General features: G+C 41.9%; 2 protein-coding genes across 3 annotated transcripts in view; both read right to left on the bottom strand.

Annotated features, from left to right (window-relative positions):
- Positions 1-1,328: 1,328 nt before the first annotated feature.
- Positions 1,329-2,589, bottom strand: CARTPT (CART prepropeptide). Its single transcript, XM_061342707.1, has 3 exons — positions 2,443-2,589; positions 2,267-2,350; positions 1,329-2,180 (listed from the first exon to the last, which is right to left on the bottom strand). The coding sequence occupies exons 1-3, from the start codon at positions 2,587-2,589 to the stop codon at positions 2,073-2,075; spliced, it is 339 nt and encodes a 112-aa protein (XP_061198691.1). The 3' UTR covers positions 1,329-2,072.
- A 6,529-nt stretch (positions 2,590-9,118) lies between these two features.
- Positions 9,119-22,431, bottom strand: part of MCCC2 (methylcrotonyl-CoA carboxylase subunit 2) — a 38,482-nt gene continuing 25,169 nt past the window's right edge. For both annotated transcript variants that reach the window (XM_061342720.1, XM_061342721.1), the window contains 6 exons: positions 22,248-22,324; positions 19,258-19,324; positions 18,830-18,986; positions 17,963-18,077; positions 16,666-16,751; positions 9,119-9,358 (listed from right to left, as the gene is read on the bottom strand). In XM_061342720.1, the coding sequence (XP_061198704.1) occupies positions 9,241-9,358; positions 16,666-16,751; positions 17,963-18,077; positions 18,830-18,986; positions 19,258-19,324; positions 22,248-22,324 (620 nt within the window). In that variant the 3' untranslated portion in view covers positions 9,119-9,240. The remainder of the gene's footprint in view (positions 9,359-16,665; positions 16,752-17,962; positions 18,078-18,829; positions 18,987-19,257; positions 19,325-22,247; positions 22,325-22,431) is intronic.

Below are 22,431 nucleotides of genomic sequence, written 5' to 3'. Positions count from 1 at the left end.
CCAAGCCCAGATGTTACAAAACTGATTTCAATATTCCAGAAGAGACAAAGAGTAAATGCCTCTACAGTGTCTCCAGGAAATACCATAAAGGCACCCACAAGCACAGGTTCCAGTTTGCCAAACCTAACGCACATCTCCATCTCTGTGAATGCACCATCACACATCACACGTCTCCTCCGTGGGCCAGCACCAACCCATGGGCACAAAATATGCAGTCACAGTTCGCGGCCATCTCTGCCTGGAAAATCCCACTTCTGCATCCCTTCTCACTTCATATCCCTTCCTCTTTGTAAAGTCCTCCCTGAACAGTGTTCCCACCATTTGCACCACGGTGCTCCCCTACTTTAAACCCCCCCTTCTGCTCCTCAAACCCCAAAACACACAGCTCCTCACTGACCACTACTGCTTTGCCCATGCATGGTATCCCCCAGCTTTCTGGTCCCATCTGCTCCGCTGGCTTTCACACCCTCTCTGCATGCTTCCAGCTTCTGTTTATTTTCTTTTTCTCTCAGGGATATTAAGAGCTCATCTCTGTCCTGGAAAATAGTATTAATAGCAATAATAGTAATAATGGTAACAGCAGCAACAGTAATAACAACAATAATAACTGTAATAAAAGCCACAATAGTAATAACAATAATAGAAAACCCAGTGTGATATCTCTTTTTGCAGTCAGTTTTTCTGTACCTGTTTCAGACAGGCTTCCCTCTGTTTACTCCTTTCCTGTTCAGGCGTAAAGCAAGGGCCTTACAGAATTCTCTTTTCTCTCACAAGTCTCTGGGTTTCTCATTTAAGTTTGTGCTCTCATCAGCACCAAATATGAAACCTGTTTGGAGGAGTACTTTTTCCCCAAGCCTGCCTTGGCACACACAGACCCTCATCTCCCAGCTGGTAGAAATAAAAGCTGATTCTGGCATGCACAGACACACAGATCAGTTATGACTGATGGAGAGGCAAGAAGTTCTTTAAGAGGTCTGTCTTTCATGGGAATAAAATGCAAAGCAGCAAAAACCATCCAGCCCATGGTGGTTGCCCCCCTGCATTGCCTCTCCAGCCCCAGTCTTGTGGCTGGGATGGAGCCTGCACTCTCCCAAAGGAAAATCTGAGGTGCAGAGTGTCTGTGCTCCCCACAGTCCCTCTGGGCACCAGTGGGGCAGGGAGCAGGTGTCAACTGAGCCATCACCAGAAGTCATGAACCCCAGTTTCCAGCCCTGTCCTGAGCTGGCTGGCAGCCCAGCTGAAGCACGCAGTGAACCAGGTGGTTGCAGTAATTTTGGAATAACCCTCAGCATCTCCCGTGAAATTAAAACTTCTTCCAAAACACTGTCATCAGAACAGTGGCTTTATTAACGGAGACAAAGGCTTAAAACACGTTATGAGTTTGCTAAAACACAGTGTATTTATGGAGGACGGACATCTTTCTGTACATCAATTCATTGTAGAAACGTGAGCAATTTGGTCTAGATGATTAGGATATCCCCTAGTAGTTTGCAACGGATCCAGTCAGCTTTCTCCCCGTGGTGGCTCCCGTAAAGCAACCGGTTCCCGCCGGCACCCCCCAGCCAGGATCCCGCCGGTCCCCAAACACCGCTACCCGCGGGGTGCCCCGAGCTGGGACCCCTCGGCTGGGTCAGGGCTCTCCGCACGCACCCTCCCGCCGCCACAGCCCGGGGGATCCCTTGGGCCCGGCCCCTCCGCCGGCCGCCACGGGAAGAAGCCGGCACCCGGAGCACGGCACGGCCCCAGCCGCGCTTCAGGGCACGGCTCGGCTCTGCACCGCGCGGGAACGACTCTGCCGCTCCCGGTACCGGCAGCTCTGCTCGGCAAGGCACGGGCTGGGTGTTTCCTGGACGGACAGAGTCAGACGGTGAAGGAGGGGAAGGAAGAGAAGGGAGAGGGAAGGAGAGAAAGAAAACAGCTCCATGGATGTCGGATGTCGCGGACGGCGCACACAGGCGACGCGGGGACTTCTCGCTGCGTTTCCCGTGCGGACGAGCCGCCCCGGGTCGGCACGTTAGGGCGAGGAGACGTCGGTGCCTGCGCTCCCGGCGGCTCGTCCCGGGGCGCCCCGCTCACAGGCACTTGAGGAGAAAGGAATTGCACGACGTCCCCCGGGGGCAGTCGCACAGCTTCCCGATGCGGGCCCCCTTCCTCACGGCGCACTGCTCCCCGGCGTCACACTGCGGGCAGCGACAGGCGGTGAGGGTGGCCCGTCCCGTCCCGCCACGCCCCGCCCCGCCCCGTCCCATCCCGCCGCGGCACTCACCATGGGCACCTGCCCGAACTTCTTCTCGTAGTGCGGGACCCGCTTGCTCTTCAGCTTCTCCAGCACCTCCTGCAGCGCCTCGATCTGCCGAGAGATCCCACAGCCCACGTCAGGCCGCGCCCGCCCGCCCGCCCGCCGCACCCCGCCCCGGCCCCGGCCCCGGCCCCCTGCCCCACCAGCTCCTTCTCCCTGGAGGAGCCGCCGCCGCCACCGGCGGACCCCAGGTCGCGGCCGCGGCGCGGTGGTGTTGGCCCCTGCCCGCGGGCACTCAGCAGCAGCGCGGCCGCCACTGCGCAGAGCGCCAGCGCCCGGCAGCTCTCCATGGTGCTACCGTCCCGACGGCCGCCGCCGCGGCCCCATTTATAGCGCCGTGCCCGCCCAGCCGTGCGTCAGCGCCCCCCGCTGCCGCGCCGCTCCCCGGATCCGCACTGCTCGGCTGGGCTCGGCTCCCCCTCTCCCAAGGGCCCAAGTGTTTGTGCCCCAAAGCCTCTGTCCCGTCAGAAGCGCTCCCCGAGGGGAAAACGGGGCTGCTGCCCGACACGAGGTGGCGTGGGCCAGGTCGGTCCCGTGCTGTGGGGGAAGAGGGGAATGCTTTTCTGTAGCCTGCGGTGGTCCGGAAGGACAAGAGAGCAGGAAGCTGTTGGGCACTCAAAGGAGTTAGTGGAGGTTGGGCCATCAGGGAGACCAGTCGTGGAAACCAAATCAGAGACCAGAGACCAGGGAGTCAGTAGCCCGTGGGCTAAGGAACAGCACAGTGCAATGGGAGGAAGACCGAGGGTGGGAAGATTAACCTGAAGATAGGGGGAAGAAAAAGACGGTGAGCAACCAGCTGATGAGGGTGGGAGGCTTGAATGAGGACAGATGGGACTGCCAACAAAGTGAGAAGGCTCAGGGCCACCAAGAGTAAACCAAAAAGCAACATCAAAATCTCCAAGATGAAAGTAATTGCTGGTGCTTGGAGCATAACTGTGAAATGGTGCTTGATAATACTGCATTACTGAGCTGGTGCTCCATGAGCATCATCCATTGCGTGTATGAAACAAGGCCACCTCCTTCTGGGATGAGGAAAAGCACAGCTGCCAAAAGGAGACCCAGCATCTCCATTCAGCTCTTCCTACTAGCGTTTGGCTCTGCAAGCTCAGTTGCCTCATGCTTATCCAGACTGCAGCCAAAAAGCTTCCTGACAGCACCAAGCCTGCCCAAGCCTCATGGTCAAGATGGGGACAGGAGGAAGGCAGGAGCAGCTTCCCCTGCTAGGAAGAGCAGTGCCATACCAAGGAGAGCACGCACAGTAAGGGTCAATGCTCACCCCTCTCCAGGGTCATGCCTCCAGGATGAGTCTAGCGCAGAAAAGGGGGGACCTGAGCAGTGGCTTTCCTTGGTTTGAGACATTGGTCCCTCTGGCATGACAGCTATGGGGACAAGGAGGCAGTGAGCAGGGCCTGCCTGGGGGACGGCTCTGATCCCAACTCTGCAGTGGCACAGGGATGATCCTGACCCAGCCAGCAGCAGTAGGAGCAGGGCTGAAACTCCATGGGTGAAGGGAGCATATTCTGGAGAAGGAGGAATATGGAAAACCTCATTAACAAAACTGTCCTAGCTGACTGTAAGGGAGCTAGATACAGCCTGAAAAAGCAAATCAATATGAGCCAGAAAAACCCAACCGGTTGTTTAAAGAAAATTAAACAGGCCCAGGGATGTATTTTGCCAGACAGAAAAGTACTGTTTAAAGGGACAAGAGGAGTGTGGCTTAATGAGTGAATTTCAGCAGCACCATTTTGTTTGAGGCAATAAACATGCTCTGGTCTCTCCAGCTATCATGTTGCTTGTCCCCAGAGCTGCATGTTCGTCTCTTGCTGTTACCTCCTCCCACATGCTCCTATTGATCGTCACATCCAGCAAAGGTCTCCTCCGTAATTGCTGTTCAGAGTAGAGATCTTTTGCATGTTTGCACTAATCCTCCAGCCTTTGTTTGCCACAGGGAAGACTGAGATATCAGACATCAGCGGATCTCACATCCCAGGCTGAATGAAGAACGCAGCTGCAAGAAGTATTGGAAATGATGGGCTTGCCAAAGAAGGCTTCTTAGAGCAGAGAAATAACAAGCTAAGAAAAATGCAACACTTCACACGGAGAGGCAGATATATGGCCTGCTCAACTTTGAAAGCAGCGTCTGTGGAGCATGACCAAAAATTCAAGCCATATTTTATAGTATGAGGATTACTCATGCAGTGCTGCGACACTACAGAGATGCTCAGAAAGCACCACCTTTTCCTTTCCAACTTCCACTTCCAGAATTTGTTAGGTCCCCCAGTAAAATTACTGTTGAATGTGGAGGCAATTATAAAATTGTATACCCAAGAGTCATTGTGTCTGTCTGGCCACAGACATGCACAGACCTGTATGTTTCTGTGCCTGCTACTGTCTCTGCAAATACCACTGTCCCCAGCTCCCTGCTCAGCCCTTCTTGTAGGCTTTGTCTCCAGCACTAGGGCATAAAAAAAGCCATAGCACACGGGATAGCTGAATTATTAAATACGAGTGTCAGAAGTGACCTTGTCAAGGAGCAGAACAGGGGAAAGGTATAAAAATACACAATCACTGTTTACAGCTACAAAAAGGTGGGTACATTTTGGCAGCATCAGTAGCCTGTCATAAAACAACTGGCTACAAAATTAGGGGAGTCCATGGCACTGCAGCTCTCAGCTCCAAGTAATCCACACAAACTGCCATCAGACCTCAGGGACAGACAGCTCTGTGGTAGGTGTGCATTAGTTCAAGCTTCTCAAAGTAAACTTATTTTCTCTGTAATGAATATTACTGCAGATGACGCCCAAACAGGACACAGCCAATGTGCATTAATAACTGTATTATCAAACAGGTAGTTTTTGAAGTTGTACATGGTATATGCTTTTTCATAATCACACCCTTCCATCGTGATCAATTAATTGAGTGTAATTCTAAAAGTGAGGAAATAATAATGGAGGTGTCTATTGACACTGGTATCAGAACAATGGAGTATCCATTGGGTGTTTCTGATGCATTTATGTGTTCTAGTTTCAGCTTGACATAGACACGGAGTTGTATGGATTTTATGACTACTAGACCATAGAGATTAGTGTGAAGCATTTGTTCAAGTGCTCCACTGAATCAGAGCCATGAAAGTGGACATCTGGCTTTAAATGGATGCTTTAAGGCTTTGCTGAAAAGCAGTGGGATTTTAGAAGTGCTTTGTTGAATTGCTTTAATTTACCAACCTCAGTTTAAAAAGAAAAAAAAAAATGATATATTGTACCACTGTTGGTTTTCTGAATCAAGACATTTCTTTGGCTAGAATCTGGAACAGGAAGGAAAATTTTAAATAAATCAGGGTTCTGCCACATTTGAAGCAGTAATAGAGTCCAGAGGCATACTTGAAAGATAACATCTGCTTCAGCAGAAGATACCAATTCATCTGGATCAGTAACAGATTGGAAAATGCCATTTAAATAAAACATGGGTTCTCACAAGAACACCTAATAACAAATGCTAACACAAACACTGACGCTACAAACTCCCCATTAGAATAACCCCAGAATGGGGTTTAGCTCCCCATGGGGTTAGTTCTGCAAAGACCAGACAGGAACAGAAAGGTCCCCTGAAAGCCTAGAGCACCAAGTTCAAGGTCCTGGTCCACCACAGCTTGTATGCTTGATACGGCAAAGCCATTTCCTTTGCTCCTCAACTGCCATCTGAGAAGTCAGTGTCATCCTAAGTATTATCCTTTCCAGTAATTAAAGAGATTAATGGTTGAGCTGCTCCAACACTACAGTGAATAGGTGATACATACCTGAGGCAGGCAGGACAAGTCTCAAAATTGTCACCCACAGCTCTTACATTGCCTCTACCATCAGGAATCTTATGCCCTTGCAGTGGCAGCTACCTTTTGTTTAGGTTTATTTCACATTTCTTTCATTAAACATCAAAAGGAGATCCTACTGGTAGAGCAATGGCAATGGGAAGTGAGAATGACCGCGTACTGGAGTCAATATCATAGAAACCTAAATGGTAGCTGCCACTGGAAGGGGTATAGACAGCAGAAATGTATTAACATCACCAAATGTGGTATAAGCACGGAGTCCAACTCTTCCCTCCTGGTGGGTCCACAGACCACAGGTTTTCCAGGAGATCCCTGGGTGGCAATAGTCCATTTTTGCCATCAGAGTGCTGCTGCACACAGTGTGCATTGCGTACAGCCAGTGCCTACATACAAAGCACAGCATGCTAACCTGCAAAAGGTTTTCCAAAGTAGTCTGCTATGCAGTGGGGGAGCAGTCATCAGTAGTGATTCCTTGAATGGTTAATCTGCAGGGAAGGAGGTCTGGTTCTGTAACTCCCCTAACGAGAACAGGCTGACAGGATGCTAACAGCCTGTGTGGATGAATTATATTTGTTTAACAAAGTTTCCAAAGGTAAATTTTAAGGCAGAACATGCTTATTTATTCAGAGACAGGCTTTGACATGGTTTGCACACATATTTAGAGGAAGCAATTTTGGTAACTGCAAATAATTGTCCTTTTAGATGTAACAAGTTATAGGGAGTAATCTTTCTGAGAAGTATGAATCCTCTGAAATCCATCTACTTCCATTATCTGTATCCCAGGATTATCTGTTAACTGTCTCCAACTCAGAACGATTTCATTACCAGTCTCACTGAAAGATTATATTCGAAGAAAAATACTCCAAAGAGATCAATTTTCTTAGCAGAAAAAGGCAGTGCTCCTTATGGCTTTGGGAGAAACACTCAGGGGAAAGCGACCACCCACAATTGACAGCAGAAAAGCAACAGGTGCCTGAACTGATTACTCAACCATAGCAGGAGAAAATATGGAGCATTTCTTGTTATTGGAAGCAATTAATAGCAATCATTTCAGGCTCTGAAAACTTTTGTCTCCCTGGGTACATTTTATATATAATAATAAAGATAATATAAATAATATAAATAAATAATATAATATATAAAGTATATTATATATATAATAATTATATATATATATATATATATTTAAAAGTAGAGTCTTTTTAAAGGTATTTCAGAAGTCCAGCAACCATAAATAATGTCACTGCATTTTAGGGATAAAGAAATCCTAGGCCATACCCAACATGGTCACAAATTTGAGTAGTAAGACAAGAACAAGAATCAGTGGCACAAAAGCACAGCTCTGTGCTTAGCTGTCATTTACTGGAGTATTTTAAAGTCTTACTCTCTGCTAAACATGTATTTAATACATTGAGAACATGAGTGCAACAGTAGATCACGTGTGCAGACCTACAGAAGTAATCTTTCTAGCAGTGAAGAACACACCAGGTTTTGGACACACTTCTCTGAAAATGAGAGAGAAAAATAGCCTTTTAGTGCAATGCACATGCATACCATAAACCCCACAGCTCAACATACCCTCTTCATCAGGGACTGTAGTGACAGGACAAGGGTGAATGTGTTTAAACAGGGTAAGTTCAGGTTAGATATAAGGAAGAAGTTCTTTACTGTGAGGGTGGTGAGGCACTGGAATGGGCTGCCCAGGGAGGTTGTGAATGCTCCATCCCTGGCGGTCTTCAAGGCCAGGTTGGACAGAGCCTTGGGTGACATGGTTTAGTGTGAGGTGTCCCTGCCCATGGCAGGGGGGTTGGAACTGGATGATCATAGGATCATAGAATGGTTCTGGTTGGAAAGGACCTTAAGATCACATAGTTCCAACCCCCCTGCCATGGGCAGGGACACCTCACACTAAACCATGTCACCCAAGGCTCTGTTTAACCCAGCCTTGAACACTGCCAGAGATGGACCATTCACAACTTCCCTGGGCAACCATTCCAGTGCCTCACCACCCTCACAGTAAAGAACTTCCTCCTTATATCCAATCTAAATTTCCCCTGTTTCAGTTTTAACCCATTACCCCTTAGTCCTATCACTACAGTCCCTAATGAAGAGTCCCTCCCCAGCATCCCTATAGGCCCCCTTCAGATACTGGAAGGCTGCTATGAGGTCTCCACGCAGCCTTCTCCAGGCTGAACAGCCCCAGCTTTCCCAGCCTATCTTCATACAGGAGGTGCTCCAGTCCCCTGATCATTTTCCTGGGCCTCCTCTGGACTTGTTCCAACAGTTCCATGTCCTTTTTATGTTGAGGACACCAGAACTGTAAACAATACTCCAATGATCTTAAGGTCCCTTCTAACCCAAGCCATTCTATGATTCTATGATTCTGTGCTGGGCTGTCTGCATTTTGCACTGAAAATCCCCTTTTCTGAAGAATTACTTTGTTTTCACTTCTGCATCTGACACAGCTGTGAGGACTAGTAGTTAGCTGGACTTTCCTTCCCTGTCCTGGGTACATGCCTCCATCATGAATACTCAGTAAGGCTACACTAGCATGTTATCCAAGATAATTATTCCTATTAGCAATCTTTCCTCTCCACACAGGCCAGCACAGGATAGGAATTAGATCCATCTGCATTAACTCTTCTTGGATTTGATTCTCAGTCAGTATTTCTGCCAATGGCTATTGGCAGAATACCAACAGCCATTGTACTGTGGGACAAAGGTAGATAAAATCATCTTCCAAGTCCAGCTAGCACAGTAGATGCCTTCTTATTCTAGGCACACTACCAAATACATACCAAATGTATTTCGCAAATTTATTTCTGTAAGAGATAGCATCAGTAGTTTCTTGTCAAACATTAAACATAATGCTACAAGCTGCAGCTTATTCATGCAAAGCAGTGTTATACAAACACTGTGACTGACCTCAAATTACTATCAAAATACTGAAGCACTGTGTGATGATTGCTCAGTGTAAATAAATAATTACAATATTCCTATTAAAACCAGCATTGCATAAAACTTTATTTTTAAATCACATCGGCATTGTGGTTAATTTGCCCTCCAGCCCCAATTAAAATACACACAGGTAATTCTGACGAGCATACATTTAAGTTTACATCCTGAAAACCCCAAATTCTGTCTTCTTTGTAGGTGCATTTAATGATGCACTGAGACTAAGGCCCAAAACCAGTCTTGTGTCAGCTGGATCAATAATTCCATCATCCCATAACCTAGAAAAAACAAATAAATCAAGCAATCATTATAAAGAATATTAACACACAAAGCAGGTAGGTCTTCAAGCACATGAAGCTGGAAATGGCTATACTAAAGAGAGTGGACTAAAGAGCTAAATTATACTTGAAGACATGGAGTTAATTAACCTTAACCATTAAGCAATAGACTGGTATGTTTCACTCTGTGGAATCTGTCTTCTAAAAGAAATTTTCGACAAAAGAAGAACGTCATGTCTACATATTTCAAATGAGATTATTCATACTTCCTTTTACTATGAAATCACCACCTTAGAGAAAAGAGACCCTCTTTGGTTTTTAATATTTTTACATGGACAATGACCTTTTATCAATTACCTATCTTCTTCTAGTAAGAATGCTAGTATTTTAGAAACTATATTACATCATTTTTTACAATACTCAGGTTAGTTCAGCTGCCAGATGAGAATAACATATGTTTATTCTTTCATCATTAAAAGACCAGAGTAAATTCCAAGTATTTCCAGTATTTGTGGTATTTATTTTTTCTGAAGGCCATTTATAAACAACTACCCTTCTTAACTCAGTCCTGAAATCAATTAAATTATGAACAGGCAATTACCAAATTCCCAAGTCCCCAGAATCAAACACACTTGTATATAGTCTCTTTGATATTATCTAAAAACTTCAGTACTTGTGGCATCACTTCTCTGTGACAGCTGTACCCTACCCAAAATAAAATTCATGTCAAAACTCCCAGCAGGCCACAAAACTGTAAATATTGTGTAACTAGTACCTCCCCAGCACAATACTTAAACAAGATACCAAGTTGCTCATTGCAACCCAGTCTTGCTGAAATAAGCATGCATTGTAATCAGGGTCTCCAAAACATATACACAGTATCTCTGGTTAAGACAGTGATGCTCCTCCTTCATCCCATCTGCATTCTTTTTTGAACTTACTTCAGTGTTGGCTAATATTTGTTTGTCTACAGAAAATTAAAAAATGCAAGAAAGGGTCATGAATAGGGAGCTAAGGCTGACTCCACCAAGAGAAAGCACAGGCATTCCTTCCTAATTGAAATTTCCAGCTGCAAATTGACTACTGTTGAAGAATAACAGAAAAAAATCTGTTAGACAGGAAATCACATATTTTGCACTCTTCTCTCAATACGAAATGTGCCAACCTCATCCCCTGAAGAAAAAGGACTGCAAACTGTACAAAAACACATGCTGGTAAGTTCAAGGCAGCAGCAGACACTTCCAATCCTTGCTTTGTTTGCTATTTACTGTGAAAGTTAATATTCATTAAATCAGATAAAAATATTAGGAGACTGACATGCTTTTTATTTTACAACAAATACATGTATCTATCCTAGGATGCACAAGGTGGAATTGCAGTAAAAGACACCCATAGCAAAATGAGGCATGACTCAGCCTAGGAGCTTGTTCTCCAACTAGCAGAGAGAGTAAAGCTTGCCTAACTGAGAAAGAACATTCTAGTATATCTTACGGTGCAGCTCCCAGGATAGGGAAGACTTGTTACCCTAGATAGGGCACAAGAGCAAGCTCAAGTACAAAAGAAGAAAGAAGTTTGGAAAACTTCACTGTTATCTGGTCAAAATTATGCTTTATGATGGAAGAAATTTTATACCCCAGCAGCTGTGACAATAATTGACTGACAGGTCCCAACCAGAAAGTAGTCTGGTAAAAAAACCAACAAAACAACTTCTTTCAAGAGAAAAAAAAAACGCTATAAACCCAAATTACAAACATAAGAAAACTAGCTGTATCTAATTTGTTCTCATTTTAGGATTCTCAGTTATCTCCTTTCTAGTGGGCTAATAAGCTGTGCCTTGGAAGATTCTAATAGCCACAATTGCATCCACATAAGTGGTACTATCAGCAGATTTTATTGCAGAAGACATACAAGAATTGTCTGTATCACATTCTGGATAAGAGCATTGTATAAGCTCCTGTAGTCTGGTTCCTGTCAGTAATTCCTTTCCTAATGTTAGGTAGCTTTAAACTATAAGTAGGAACTCCTTAAAATATTTTGGTGCATTTCAACAGTACTCCATTCAAAAGAGACTCAGAGTAAGTGCTTCTTATCATACAGCAAAACCACTTAGAAGCTCTTATTCAAAATAACCAAAGGACCACATATAAATTGATTTTACTGAGACTTACTTAAGAGCTATTTAAATTCTTGATTTTCCCCAAGATACTGGTTATACCTACTCCTATATTTTAGCATCATAGACTGGCCAAGACAGAGTATTTCTACAATACTTCCAAAATCATCAAGTATGCTTGACCAGAGCTTAATGTATATTCCTTTTTTTCTTTTTCCCCTCTTCTTGTATGTTAGTCTTGGTTTACTTTTGATGAATGTCCTCAACATAAAAAGGACATGGAGCTGTTGAAGCAAGTCCAGAGGAGGGCCACGAGGATGATCAGGGGGCTGGAACACCTTCCGTATGAAGACAGGCTGAGAAAGTTGGGGCTGTTCAGCCTGGAGGACTCTTCATCAGGGACTGTAGTGATGAAAGGGGAAATGGGTTCAAATTTAAACAAAGGAAGTTCAGATTAGCTATAAGGAAGAAGTTCTTTACTGTAAGGGTGGTGAGGCACTGGAACGGGTTGCCCAAGGAAGTGGTAAATGCTCCATCCCTGGCAGCGTTCAAGGCAAAGCTGGATGGAGTCTTGGATGGCATGGTCCAGTGTGAGGTGTCCCTGACCACAGCAGGGGGTTGGAATTAGGTGATCTTAAGGTTCTTTCCAACCCAAACCAGTCTGTGATTCTATGATTCTATGAAAATTGTCGGATTAATCTGCTGAAGGGATGGAAAAGATACCTGTTAATACTGAAAAGCAAAGTAGTCTGGTAAGGTCAAAGCAACCACAGTCCCTTTGTTTTCTTAGGACTGTGAAAAAAGCAACTGTAAGAACAATTTCAATTATAGTAATTTCTATTTTTAAGCAAATTGGGTTTTTTGACTATTACAAGTTTGTTTGCTCTGTGTATCGATTTTTTTATTGAATACTTGTAATTAACTTTTTTATTTATGAAACACACTGAAACTGAATGAAGGAATTGACACTGAGTTAGTAAGTCTGCTAAGGGCCCGGGGAGGGCAGGGATGAACTGAATAAAAAAGAATCACCAATATAATGCAGTACCTTCGAAGCTGCAGCTTCATAGTAACTACCACTGTAATAAACACTTCCAAACATGAAGCACATTTTAATGGCAGAGTTGTTTTTGTAACAACACAATTAACTTATATTGACAACCACAAAGATTTTATGTTGCACAGAAGTCAAGCTGCTTTCATATGGTCACCCCTGGCTTCTGCTTCTCTTTGTTTAAAGGAAACTACATTCTCTACTGGGATGTAACATTAATAATTAAACTATCTATTAAAACCCCACTGCTAGAACATGAGTCACAACTACACTCATAAAATATGTGCAACTGAGACACTGTGAGTAAAAGAAAAAAGTTCCCAAAAGTGAAATGCTCATGTAACTTGTTACGATGCAAACTTAACATTTCACTGAAATCCTTTTAGAAACCTGCAAGCAGATTGATGTAACTCATTAAAAAGGGTACTGCCTAACGACTCCTGTTAATTAAAACTGCTCACTGTGAAAGGTTCTAATCAAATAATTGATCGAAGTTTGATTAGAAAACACAACTGCAGGGAACACGATTGACATCCTGTACATATAACAAGTTGTAATTTACAAGCAAAATTTTAGAAGCAGATTAAATATGGAAATTTGCTTATCCTTTAAACATCGCTAGGGCATTTTCCTTCCTTCTCATTACTATTGCTAAAATTTTAATGCAAAGCCTAATGAAGGCAACTGGAAGAATCACATCATTCTCCATGGACATGAAGGGTGAGGCAGACTAGTCCCGTATTTTAGGAGTGAGGACAGCTTGAGGGAGCCCCCAAACCAGCTGCATCTGAACAGCAATACAGGCAGCAGTCTTTCTGCCCATTTATCATTCATTCTTCTCAGAACTGCAAAACTGTTTGTTGGAGTGCTCTTTTGGAGGGATCCTATTAGCTCTAACAAAACTAAGGCTATCCAGATTCAATTTCAGTACAGCACCCTGACATTTGGTCAACAGTCAACTGTTTCTTTTACCATGCTTGGAGCCAGACAGGAAGCATCCTTTAGAGGAAAGGGAACAAGTTACTTTGTCTCCCCGACCTCTGGCAAATACTTGCCAATAAGCAGCTGCTGATGTTGGCTGACAAATGGTTTGGCTTCAAGGTGCCAGGTGGCTAAATCCCTCCTTCATGTACATTTCTTGCTGCAAAGGAGAATTCATTTCATTGTATCTGCTTGGGCAGCCTATTCCACAGTAACAAAAACTTTTGAGCTATCAGTCTGAGCTCTTGCTTAGGAATTAACAATAAATGAAGGAACAAGCCACACATGTCATAATATTGGCAGGAAAGCATGAAATCAGAGCAGAAAACATGAGAGTATCTAATCATATACCTAATTATCTCTAGTAGACAGCAGAGAACAATTAAGAGCTCCTAGACAATGCAGACTGTACCTACATGTACTGAAGAGACATAGAAAACAGGCTGGAGTGCCTTGACCTGCGCTAGCCTTCTCACAAGCACTCTTCAGTGAAAAGGGGCATTTCACTTTCCCTGCTTTTAGCCAGATGACCTTCAGCAGGATTTCAGCTCTGACATTTGACTTCATGTCTCAGCTGGGCTTATTAGCTTGAATGCAGCATCACATGAACCCAGCCATGTGCAACCCAGACCTGCACTAGTTCTCAGCTAGCTCACATCTGTGCATGTTAAGTTTCCTCTCCAAGCTACAGGCACAGTAAGAAGTACATAATTACCCTGCTTTTTTAAGTGAATGACAAGATGTCTAGTATTAATTAGCATTTCCTAACCCGTAGGCTAGGCAACCTTAGGCTATTTCCTGAGATGCCTTCCAGATTTGCAACATAACTTCACAAAATTGCCAGATATTCTGGAAACATGAACTGGTAGAAACTGCTCAGTAGAAAGTTTCTTGTCTAAAAATCACTGGACATTATTAAAAAACACAGAATCTGACTTTTTTATTTTAAACTTAATCTTACATATAAAACTATTTTTCTGCAGATTAGTAATTTACTGTGGTAAATACTGACAATGGTCTGTTGGTTTCAGGCAGAGGGCAAGTTTTTGTATCACTGATATACACTGAATAAATAGTATGATAAATATATCCAATTATTTTCATTCACAATTACAAAGAGACTATGACTGTGTTTCCAGTGAACATACTGAAAAAAAGCAAATGTAAAAAAGGAAATAAATCAAACCATTCAGATTATTTTATCTTTTCATGCTAGGGATTAATTTTAAAACCAGAAAGTTTGACTTATTTTTCAAATGTTATTGTATCAGTGGAAAATTCTCCTCCTTAAAATCCAGTTACAGAAGATGACAATATGTGTTTTGATTTTTCCTTCTTGCATCAGGGCAAAAGGCTTTGTGACACAGGTACTAGGCTTAATCTTTAAGGCCTAGTAAGAGAGATAGCACAGAAATTTTTAACAGCTGAAACCATCTTTCAATTTGGGGAAACCCCTATGAAATTTAAATCAATTGAAAAGATATAAAATTAAAAAGATATTAAAAATTCTAAACCAGTGTTCCACCAAAAACTCCGTGTCAATAACAATTAAGGATTTCACAAAAGTAACCTCACTCATTACATGTGAAAAACATGTAATGCATAGTAAGCTGGTAGCAGTGGGGGTTGTACAGATGCATAAAGCCTCAAGAAGTTGAGAATATCTACAACACTGCAACTCTACCACATAGGCAGAAGCAGAGACCAAACACTGGTGAGACTAAAACCTCCCCTAAATCCATGAGCCACATGCTATACAGCAGCACCACTGAAACCTGCCTAGACAAAACCATAAACCCTGTGCTATATAACCTACTAAGCCAGGGCAAAATGGGAAGAGCTTCCATTTGATAAAGACACTAATCTCGTTAAACATTAAAATGAATATAGATTCCCCAGGTACAATGATTTCAGTTAATTACACTATTCCAACAGAAACCAGTGTAAAAGCTACCATTAGTTTTATATCTTCCTTTAGATCATGATAAACAACTCATAAAGGAGCTCACTGATGCTATGCTGCTGCTGTATCAAGTTTGTCATACACAAGATTAAGCAGCTAGCTTACCAGGTTACATAAAAAGGTCCCCTAACTCCTTCTCTTATTGGCATATTTATGGTACTGTCAGCATACCTTGTACCTAACTGTTCACACAAGTTCTGCCCATGATGCCCACATCAAAATTTATCAAATCCCAACTACTCTGTACTTAGTTTGTTCCCAGACTTTCCTGCCGGCATGTAAGAAAACCATGAGTATCTCTTATTCAGCTACACAAAACCAGACAGACTCACAGTTATATAAAAGCACACATTCTTTCTGCAAAATGAGAAGCCACAGAGGCACAGCAAAGCTGCGTTATTACATGCTAACCTCTACCATCAGCAGCAGCTCAAGGCCTGTGCAGAACTGGCTTTTGGATTCCACAAGCAGAAAAATGTGCTGGAAGACTAGTACAGACAGGATGTAGAGTAACAATCAGAGGCCAAGAAAGCCTCCAAAGTCAGTTGCCAGAGGATGCCAGGATGCCATGTTGCTTCATGAGCCTCACTAGTTCCCAGGCATTTACTAATATTCCATTCACCTGAGCACAAAATGCTACAAACGACCTCCCAACAAACATAAATATGCCACACATACACAGCCAATGACCTGAATCATCCAATACAGTCACCTACCAAGATAACGACCTGAGATTTGCAAATGGTTTCAGGTCTTTCTGGAACTTCTGCTTTACCACTGGTCTCTTTGACTTGCAGAATCCCACTAAATTAATTCTTCCTAACATACACGCAGCCACTCATTACACTGTTCAATGGGCTTTTGAATGGTGACCAGATACTACTTTGAGAAGAATGATAAAACTTATCCAGAACAAAATACTTAGAATATATACTCCATGCTACCATATTATTACTTACAGAACCAGGAGAACAATTCCTACAAGTGCAGCTTTCTTCTGAAACAGTACAGAAGAGAGACTACAAAGTCTTTAAGACAGATAAAACATCCATTTGAAGCTTGTTTTGTTGTACTCCTGTATATCAAACACAATCTTTGTTTCAGATTGCTCTCTTCTGTTCTTCAGCACCAAGATTTAGATGTCATCGTTATGTCATGTGATTATTATTAAGATCCAGAAAAGTCATTTATGTTACCTTGCACTGGAATAATAAGGGTTTCCTTCCTCCTCGAACCTCTTAATGATTGGTTCCTTCAAAGCTGCTTCATCTGCTTCAGATAACTAAAAAACCAGGCAAATAAACAAACAGATATTCTTTAATATTTTCTCCCACAATGACAGGAGAATTTTGTGTGCAGGACCCAAATTTATACCCCTTTCTATATGATGTTATCAATTTCATGTATTTGACAATGAAATTAAAATACCACTTTTCAAAACCTGTGGGTAGGAAAAGGAGTTGTAAAAATATACTTAACTGAGTATAAGAATAATAGGGTATTAGCATCTGAAAAACTTGTGAAAAAAATGCTGTACTCAACAAACCCTATTCTGAGTTGCCTTTGGCAAGATCTTTTATCAAAACAAGTCTACGTTTTTCTAGCACTGGGTTTCTCTATGATCTAGAGTGCTCACCACTGTAATTCAGAAAATTTTCAAGTTTCGAAAACACTTTACTGGCATTAACTACAATTATTTTTCTCAAACTTCTGTCTGGCTTTCATTCTGTCCATCTTAGGGATTTGGGAAATCAAGACAGAGAGAACTGAAGATGAATATATTCTATCCATGGAAAGCTCAAGTAACATGCAGAAAACAGAACAGTTGAGGTAATCCTTCCTTATTATGAACACATTAAATACAAGCAAGTTTTAAGACATCGCAATAAAATCACCTATGAGATCAAGTCAACAGTACAAACATAAACTATGTAATTTAAAAAACACAGCAGAAGAGTGTACAGAGAAACGAGAAAAGATTATTAAACAAAATAGAGTAATTTTCAATTAAAATGCTGAAATGAGTCAAAACCTTCTAGAAACCTCTACAGACTTCTCCTGTCGTAAGTTTCATAACTGTCAGTCACTGAATAATTTGAAGTTGTGCTTTCTGTAAAACTGCCTAATTCAGAACTAAATGAAAAAACACTTCGTTCTCACATATTCCCCTGCCTTCTCCCAAACCAGGGAGGATCCCTGGCTGCTCATCAGAACTAATAATCTGGTGCACAAAGTACAAAAGTGGATGATATGAGAAACACTCCTCTTTTTAAGCAGACCAGAAATGTAATGAATGATCTTCACATTTACAAGCTGTAAAAGGTAACATTTCACAAACCTTTCAAGTTTGTCAATGCACGAGGTGGCACCTGGAGAATGACGGTTCATTGGAGTCTCACTCTGTCATATCCTTTCCTAGCTCAAGAAGTGAGCAACTCCAGTGAAAGAGTAAATAATAATGACATTACTTTAAATGAAAAAAGAAAGATGTACCTGTTTTCCCTCCCTTGCTTTTTGGTCCTTAGCTATTGTAGCTAGAACAGTTGCAGCTTGTTCCCCTCCCATCACTGATATGCGAGCATTTGGCCACATATATAGAAATCTTGGACTAAAAAAAAAACAAATACCAAAATAAGACATTGCCTTATTTCATAGTAAAGAAATACTTCTCACTCTGCCAAGAATTCATTTTTACGCATTACAATCTTGCAGTGTATTGTTTTTAAACACTGCAAAGTAAAATACTTCAATCCTTGCAGCATTAGGTTTGAAAATACAAAAGTTCTGTTTATTTCCTATATCCAGGCACCTTAAAAAAATTATTTCTTTCTTGAGACTCTTCATTTAACACTACCATCACCCCACCACCATTCCAGAATTTTTTTCTTTAAAAGTATTACCTTGAAAAATGAAAAGAACACTTATGTGAGTCTTGTCCAAAGGGTAAAAAAAAATAAATCTTTACAGATTCTGCAAATAATACTCATAAAAACAGACCTATGAAAGTGAATAAGGATTTTTTACACAGGCGGTACTCTTCACATGAATGCAGAATAAAGGACCAGCCCAAACTAGCTAGTGACTCTTCAGAATTATACAATTTTTCCTCCAAGAGGAAATGGGTAAAAAGCATGTCAACATGTTTACATGTTAGATCTCCTGCATCACCTAATTCAAGGTTAATCATGAGCCTATAAATCTCTACAGGTTAGTCAGGCTGTTTTTTGCTTATGACCATATTCAATGAAAATTGTTTTGCTTTCCAAATAGCATGACTTCTGCAAGTACCAGAACGGTACTTCCAGGATATGTTCTCTCAACTTAGTCTTATCTCCTGTCATAACTGGAAGTAACACTTACCTATATGCTCTTCCACACATCCCATAGTTTCCAGCTCCATAAGAACCACCAATAATTACTGTTATTTTAGGTACACTGGCACAAGCTACAGCAGTTACCATCTTGGCACCATCTTTTGCTATCCCTTCTGCTTCATATTCTCTGCCAACCATGAAACCTAAAGAATCACAATATGAAAGAAAGGTTCAGTAACTTTATATTAATATAATATGCTATATGTCATATTATGTGCTTTACAGCACATGCATTAAAAATGAAGAACAAATAGTAATGCAAGGCCTTCACCAGCTGCTGACAGACTGATTTCAGAACAGGCTGGAGATGCAGACGCAACAAAGCACACAACATGCTGTATAAAAGTTACAGCCTCAACACTTAACAACAAAACCTGCAACATAGTGAAACTTCAAAATACTGAGCTTACTCACCTGTAATATTCTGCAAAAACACAATGGGAATATTTCTCTGGCAACACAACTGGATAAAATGTGTACCCTGTGGAGAGAAAAGAAAGGAAAAAAACCCAAAACAAAAAATAAAAGAGTAAGCCACTGAAGTTGGATAAGTGAAGCTATTTCAACCAGCAATCTGAAGACTCTGGCAAGTCTCCTTTCACTGAAGTCCACAAGCATACTTACATCATGAAGTACTGCATTATACAAAGTCAACTGCAAAACATACGTTCACTCTAGAAGAACATGCCAAAACTGTGCAAGTTCAAAGGTGAAGCAGAAATTATATCCTTAAAAAGCATTACTGCTGATACTGAAAGGCTGAACTGTTTTGACTCAGCCAATATGTAGTTAAAACCACAGGCAGCTTCACAGTGTGGCATTTGATATTGAGTTTTGAAGGACTGTGTCGTAGAAATTAAGACAATCAGTGAGAAAAAAATATCTCCCCATTTCCTGTATAAAAGTATTCTCTGAAATAGGTAAAGGCCCACATAAATCATTTGCTCATGGGCAGACCAATTGCTCTAACACTCTTTTCCTTTTTCTCAGGGTAAGTGCCTTCTCCCCATTTTCTATGAAAAGACCATTTTCCTAGAAAAGATGCAAATAGTTGATTCCAAGTTTCTGTTTCACAGAATCACATAATCAACTTGGCTGGAAAAGACCTTTAAGATCATCAAGTCCATCTATTACCCCAAGAACAAAAAAAAAAACCACCCTAGGAAAACACTGTTTCAACCAGAAATAATCTAAATCAACAAAGTTCCTCAGGTTATTTACTGGTGGTAAAAAAATTTACACTGCTGGTAAAAAAAATATATATATATACATGTATAGAAGTATGTAGCAATGAAGCCCAGCAACTGAAGAAAACCTCTTCAAAACACAAAACCAGCAAAATTTATGAAAACAAAAAAGAGAAAAATCACACAGCATAACCCTTAGGTAGCTTTTTTAGAGAAGTGTTCAAAAGGTATAGTGATGATCACAAAAAAGATGTATCATCCCAACGTATTACAAAGATGCCAGAAGAAAAAAAAGGAATATTGTTAGATTATGATGCTTACAGAAGCAACATCATGGACAAAGGTCTCACCAGAAGTGAACCAAATGAAACATTGCCATCCCCTTTTGCAGTACTGATATGGCAGCAAGTCAGGAGAGGAATGTTCCTTATTTATTTTCATTGGCAGGAAAAAAGTTGCAGCGCTAAGTGATCACAAAATTACTGACAGTGTTAGAAATACAAAGAGTTATTTTCAACTTGGAAACATACGTGTTAAAGCAAATGCTAGCCTAAAACAATGTCACTTACAGGCAGTGCTCCAAGTTGACAGTATTCCTTCAGTACGTAAAACTCAATTTCATGTATTATTTTATTACATCAATAAATCAAGTAAAATTACTTTCTTTCTCCAAATATCTCTCACAGCTTCCTTTTTCCTATAGATTTTCAATACCGATTTCCTCACGCTTATTTTGAGGAGTTTGCTAGAACAAAACTACCATATATAACTGCCATGACAAAAATTCGACTGACAGTCGTTTCTTGAAAAAATTTGGTAAGACTGCACATTTTCACTCAGTCTAAGCCAGGAGCTGCTGCTTCAAAGTATAAAAATTAAACCTCTGGTAACGAACTGAGCACTCGAATCCACGTTTGAAATTCTCCAGGAATAAATTACAGTATTTCACAGTTTACAGGTTAGGAATTATAACCAGTAGGGTAATTTATACAATCACCATGGACTTTTCTTGTAATTGCTATAAATTCCAGGATTATTATTTCATTTGTGGTGTTGTCACACAAATGCTGTTTTTTTCTAACTACATTTTCTATTGATCTATCTTTGACCTTTCCTATTGACTTCATACCAAAAAAATCTACAGAACACCGTTTCTAAAATATGGTCAAATATTTTTACAGTCTATTCAGCTATTTCATGTTTACATAAAAAATGTGCTGCCAGTCTGCTTTCATATTTTAAAAAGTTTCTCGTTTCAACATCAAGTTGAAGTGAGAAACAACACACCAACCTGTGTGGTTTGGTTGATACGCCGGAGGGAAGGAATGCCATCCAGATGGACCTTGACACACTTGTGAGGTGGGCTGATGCCAACCTCATGAATAACCATGCCAAGTGCTAGGTCCTACACCTGGGTCAAAGCAATCCCAGGCACAGCTACAGGTTGGGCAGAGAAGAGATTCAGAGCAGCCCTGGAACCTGGGGGTGTTGGTCAATGAGAAAATGAACATGAGCTGGCTTCAGTGTGCACTCACAGCCCAGAAAGCCAACCGTATCCTGGCTGCATCAAAAGGAGCATGACCAGCAGGTCAAAGGAGGTGATCCTGCCCCTCTACTCTGCTCTCGTGAGACCTCACTTGGAGTATTGTGTGCAGTTCTGGTGTCCTCAACATAAAAAGGACATGGAACTGTTGGAACAAGTCCAGAGGAGGGCCACGAGGATGATCAGGGGACTGGAGCACCTCCCATATGAAGATCGGCTGAGAAAGTTGGGGCTGTTCAGCCTGGAGAAGAGAAGGCTGCGTGGAGACCTCATAGCAGCCTTCCAGTGTCTGAAGGGAGCCTATAGGGATGCTGGGGAGGGACTCTTCATTAGGGACGGTAGTGATAGGACAAGGGGTAATGGGTTAAAACTTAAACAGAGGAAGCTTAGATTGGATATATAAGGAAGAAGTTCTTCACTGTAAGGGTGGTGAGGCACTGGAATGGGTTGCCCCCAGGGAAGTTGTGAATGCTCCATCCCTGGCAGTGCTCAATGCCGGGCTGAACAGAGGCTTGGGTGATATGGTTTAGTGTGAGGTGTCCCTGCCCACGGCAGGGGGGTTGGAACTTGATGATCTTAAGGTCCTTTTTAACCCTAACTATTCTATGATTCTAAGCTGTACACCTTAAGTTTCATTCCTCAGTGGCAAAGAAGCTAGTAGTCTATTTATTTACCTTTTTTGCTGACTCTGAGAAAAGAACTCCATTGTTTCCAATAATTCCTACTGGATAACCAAATATTCTTGCAAATCCTGAAGGAGAAAGATACATTTACAAGTTTTCAAATATACTTATCATAGTGTATAAAGTTAAGTATTTCTCTTGGTAACAGAAAATACTATTCTTTTGAAGAAAAGAA

Source organism: Neopsephotus bourkii, unplaced genomic scaffold (genome assembly GCF_033783945.1).
Source record: "Neopsephotus bourkii isolate Nb327-2 ecotype Australia unplaced genomic scaffold, CSIRO-AGI_Nbou_v1 NB_1814, whole genome shotgun sequence".
In the NCBI taxonomy this organism is placed as follows: domain Eukaryota; kingdom Metazoa; phylum Chordata; class Aves; order Psittaciformes; family Psittacidae; genus Neopsephotus; species Neopsephotus bourkii.
The sequence above is the reverse complement of the archived record's forward strand: the minus strand, read 5'-3'. Positions and strand labels throughout refer to the sequence as shown.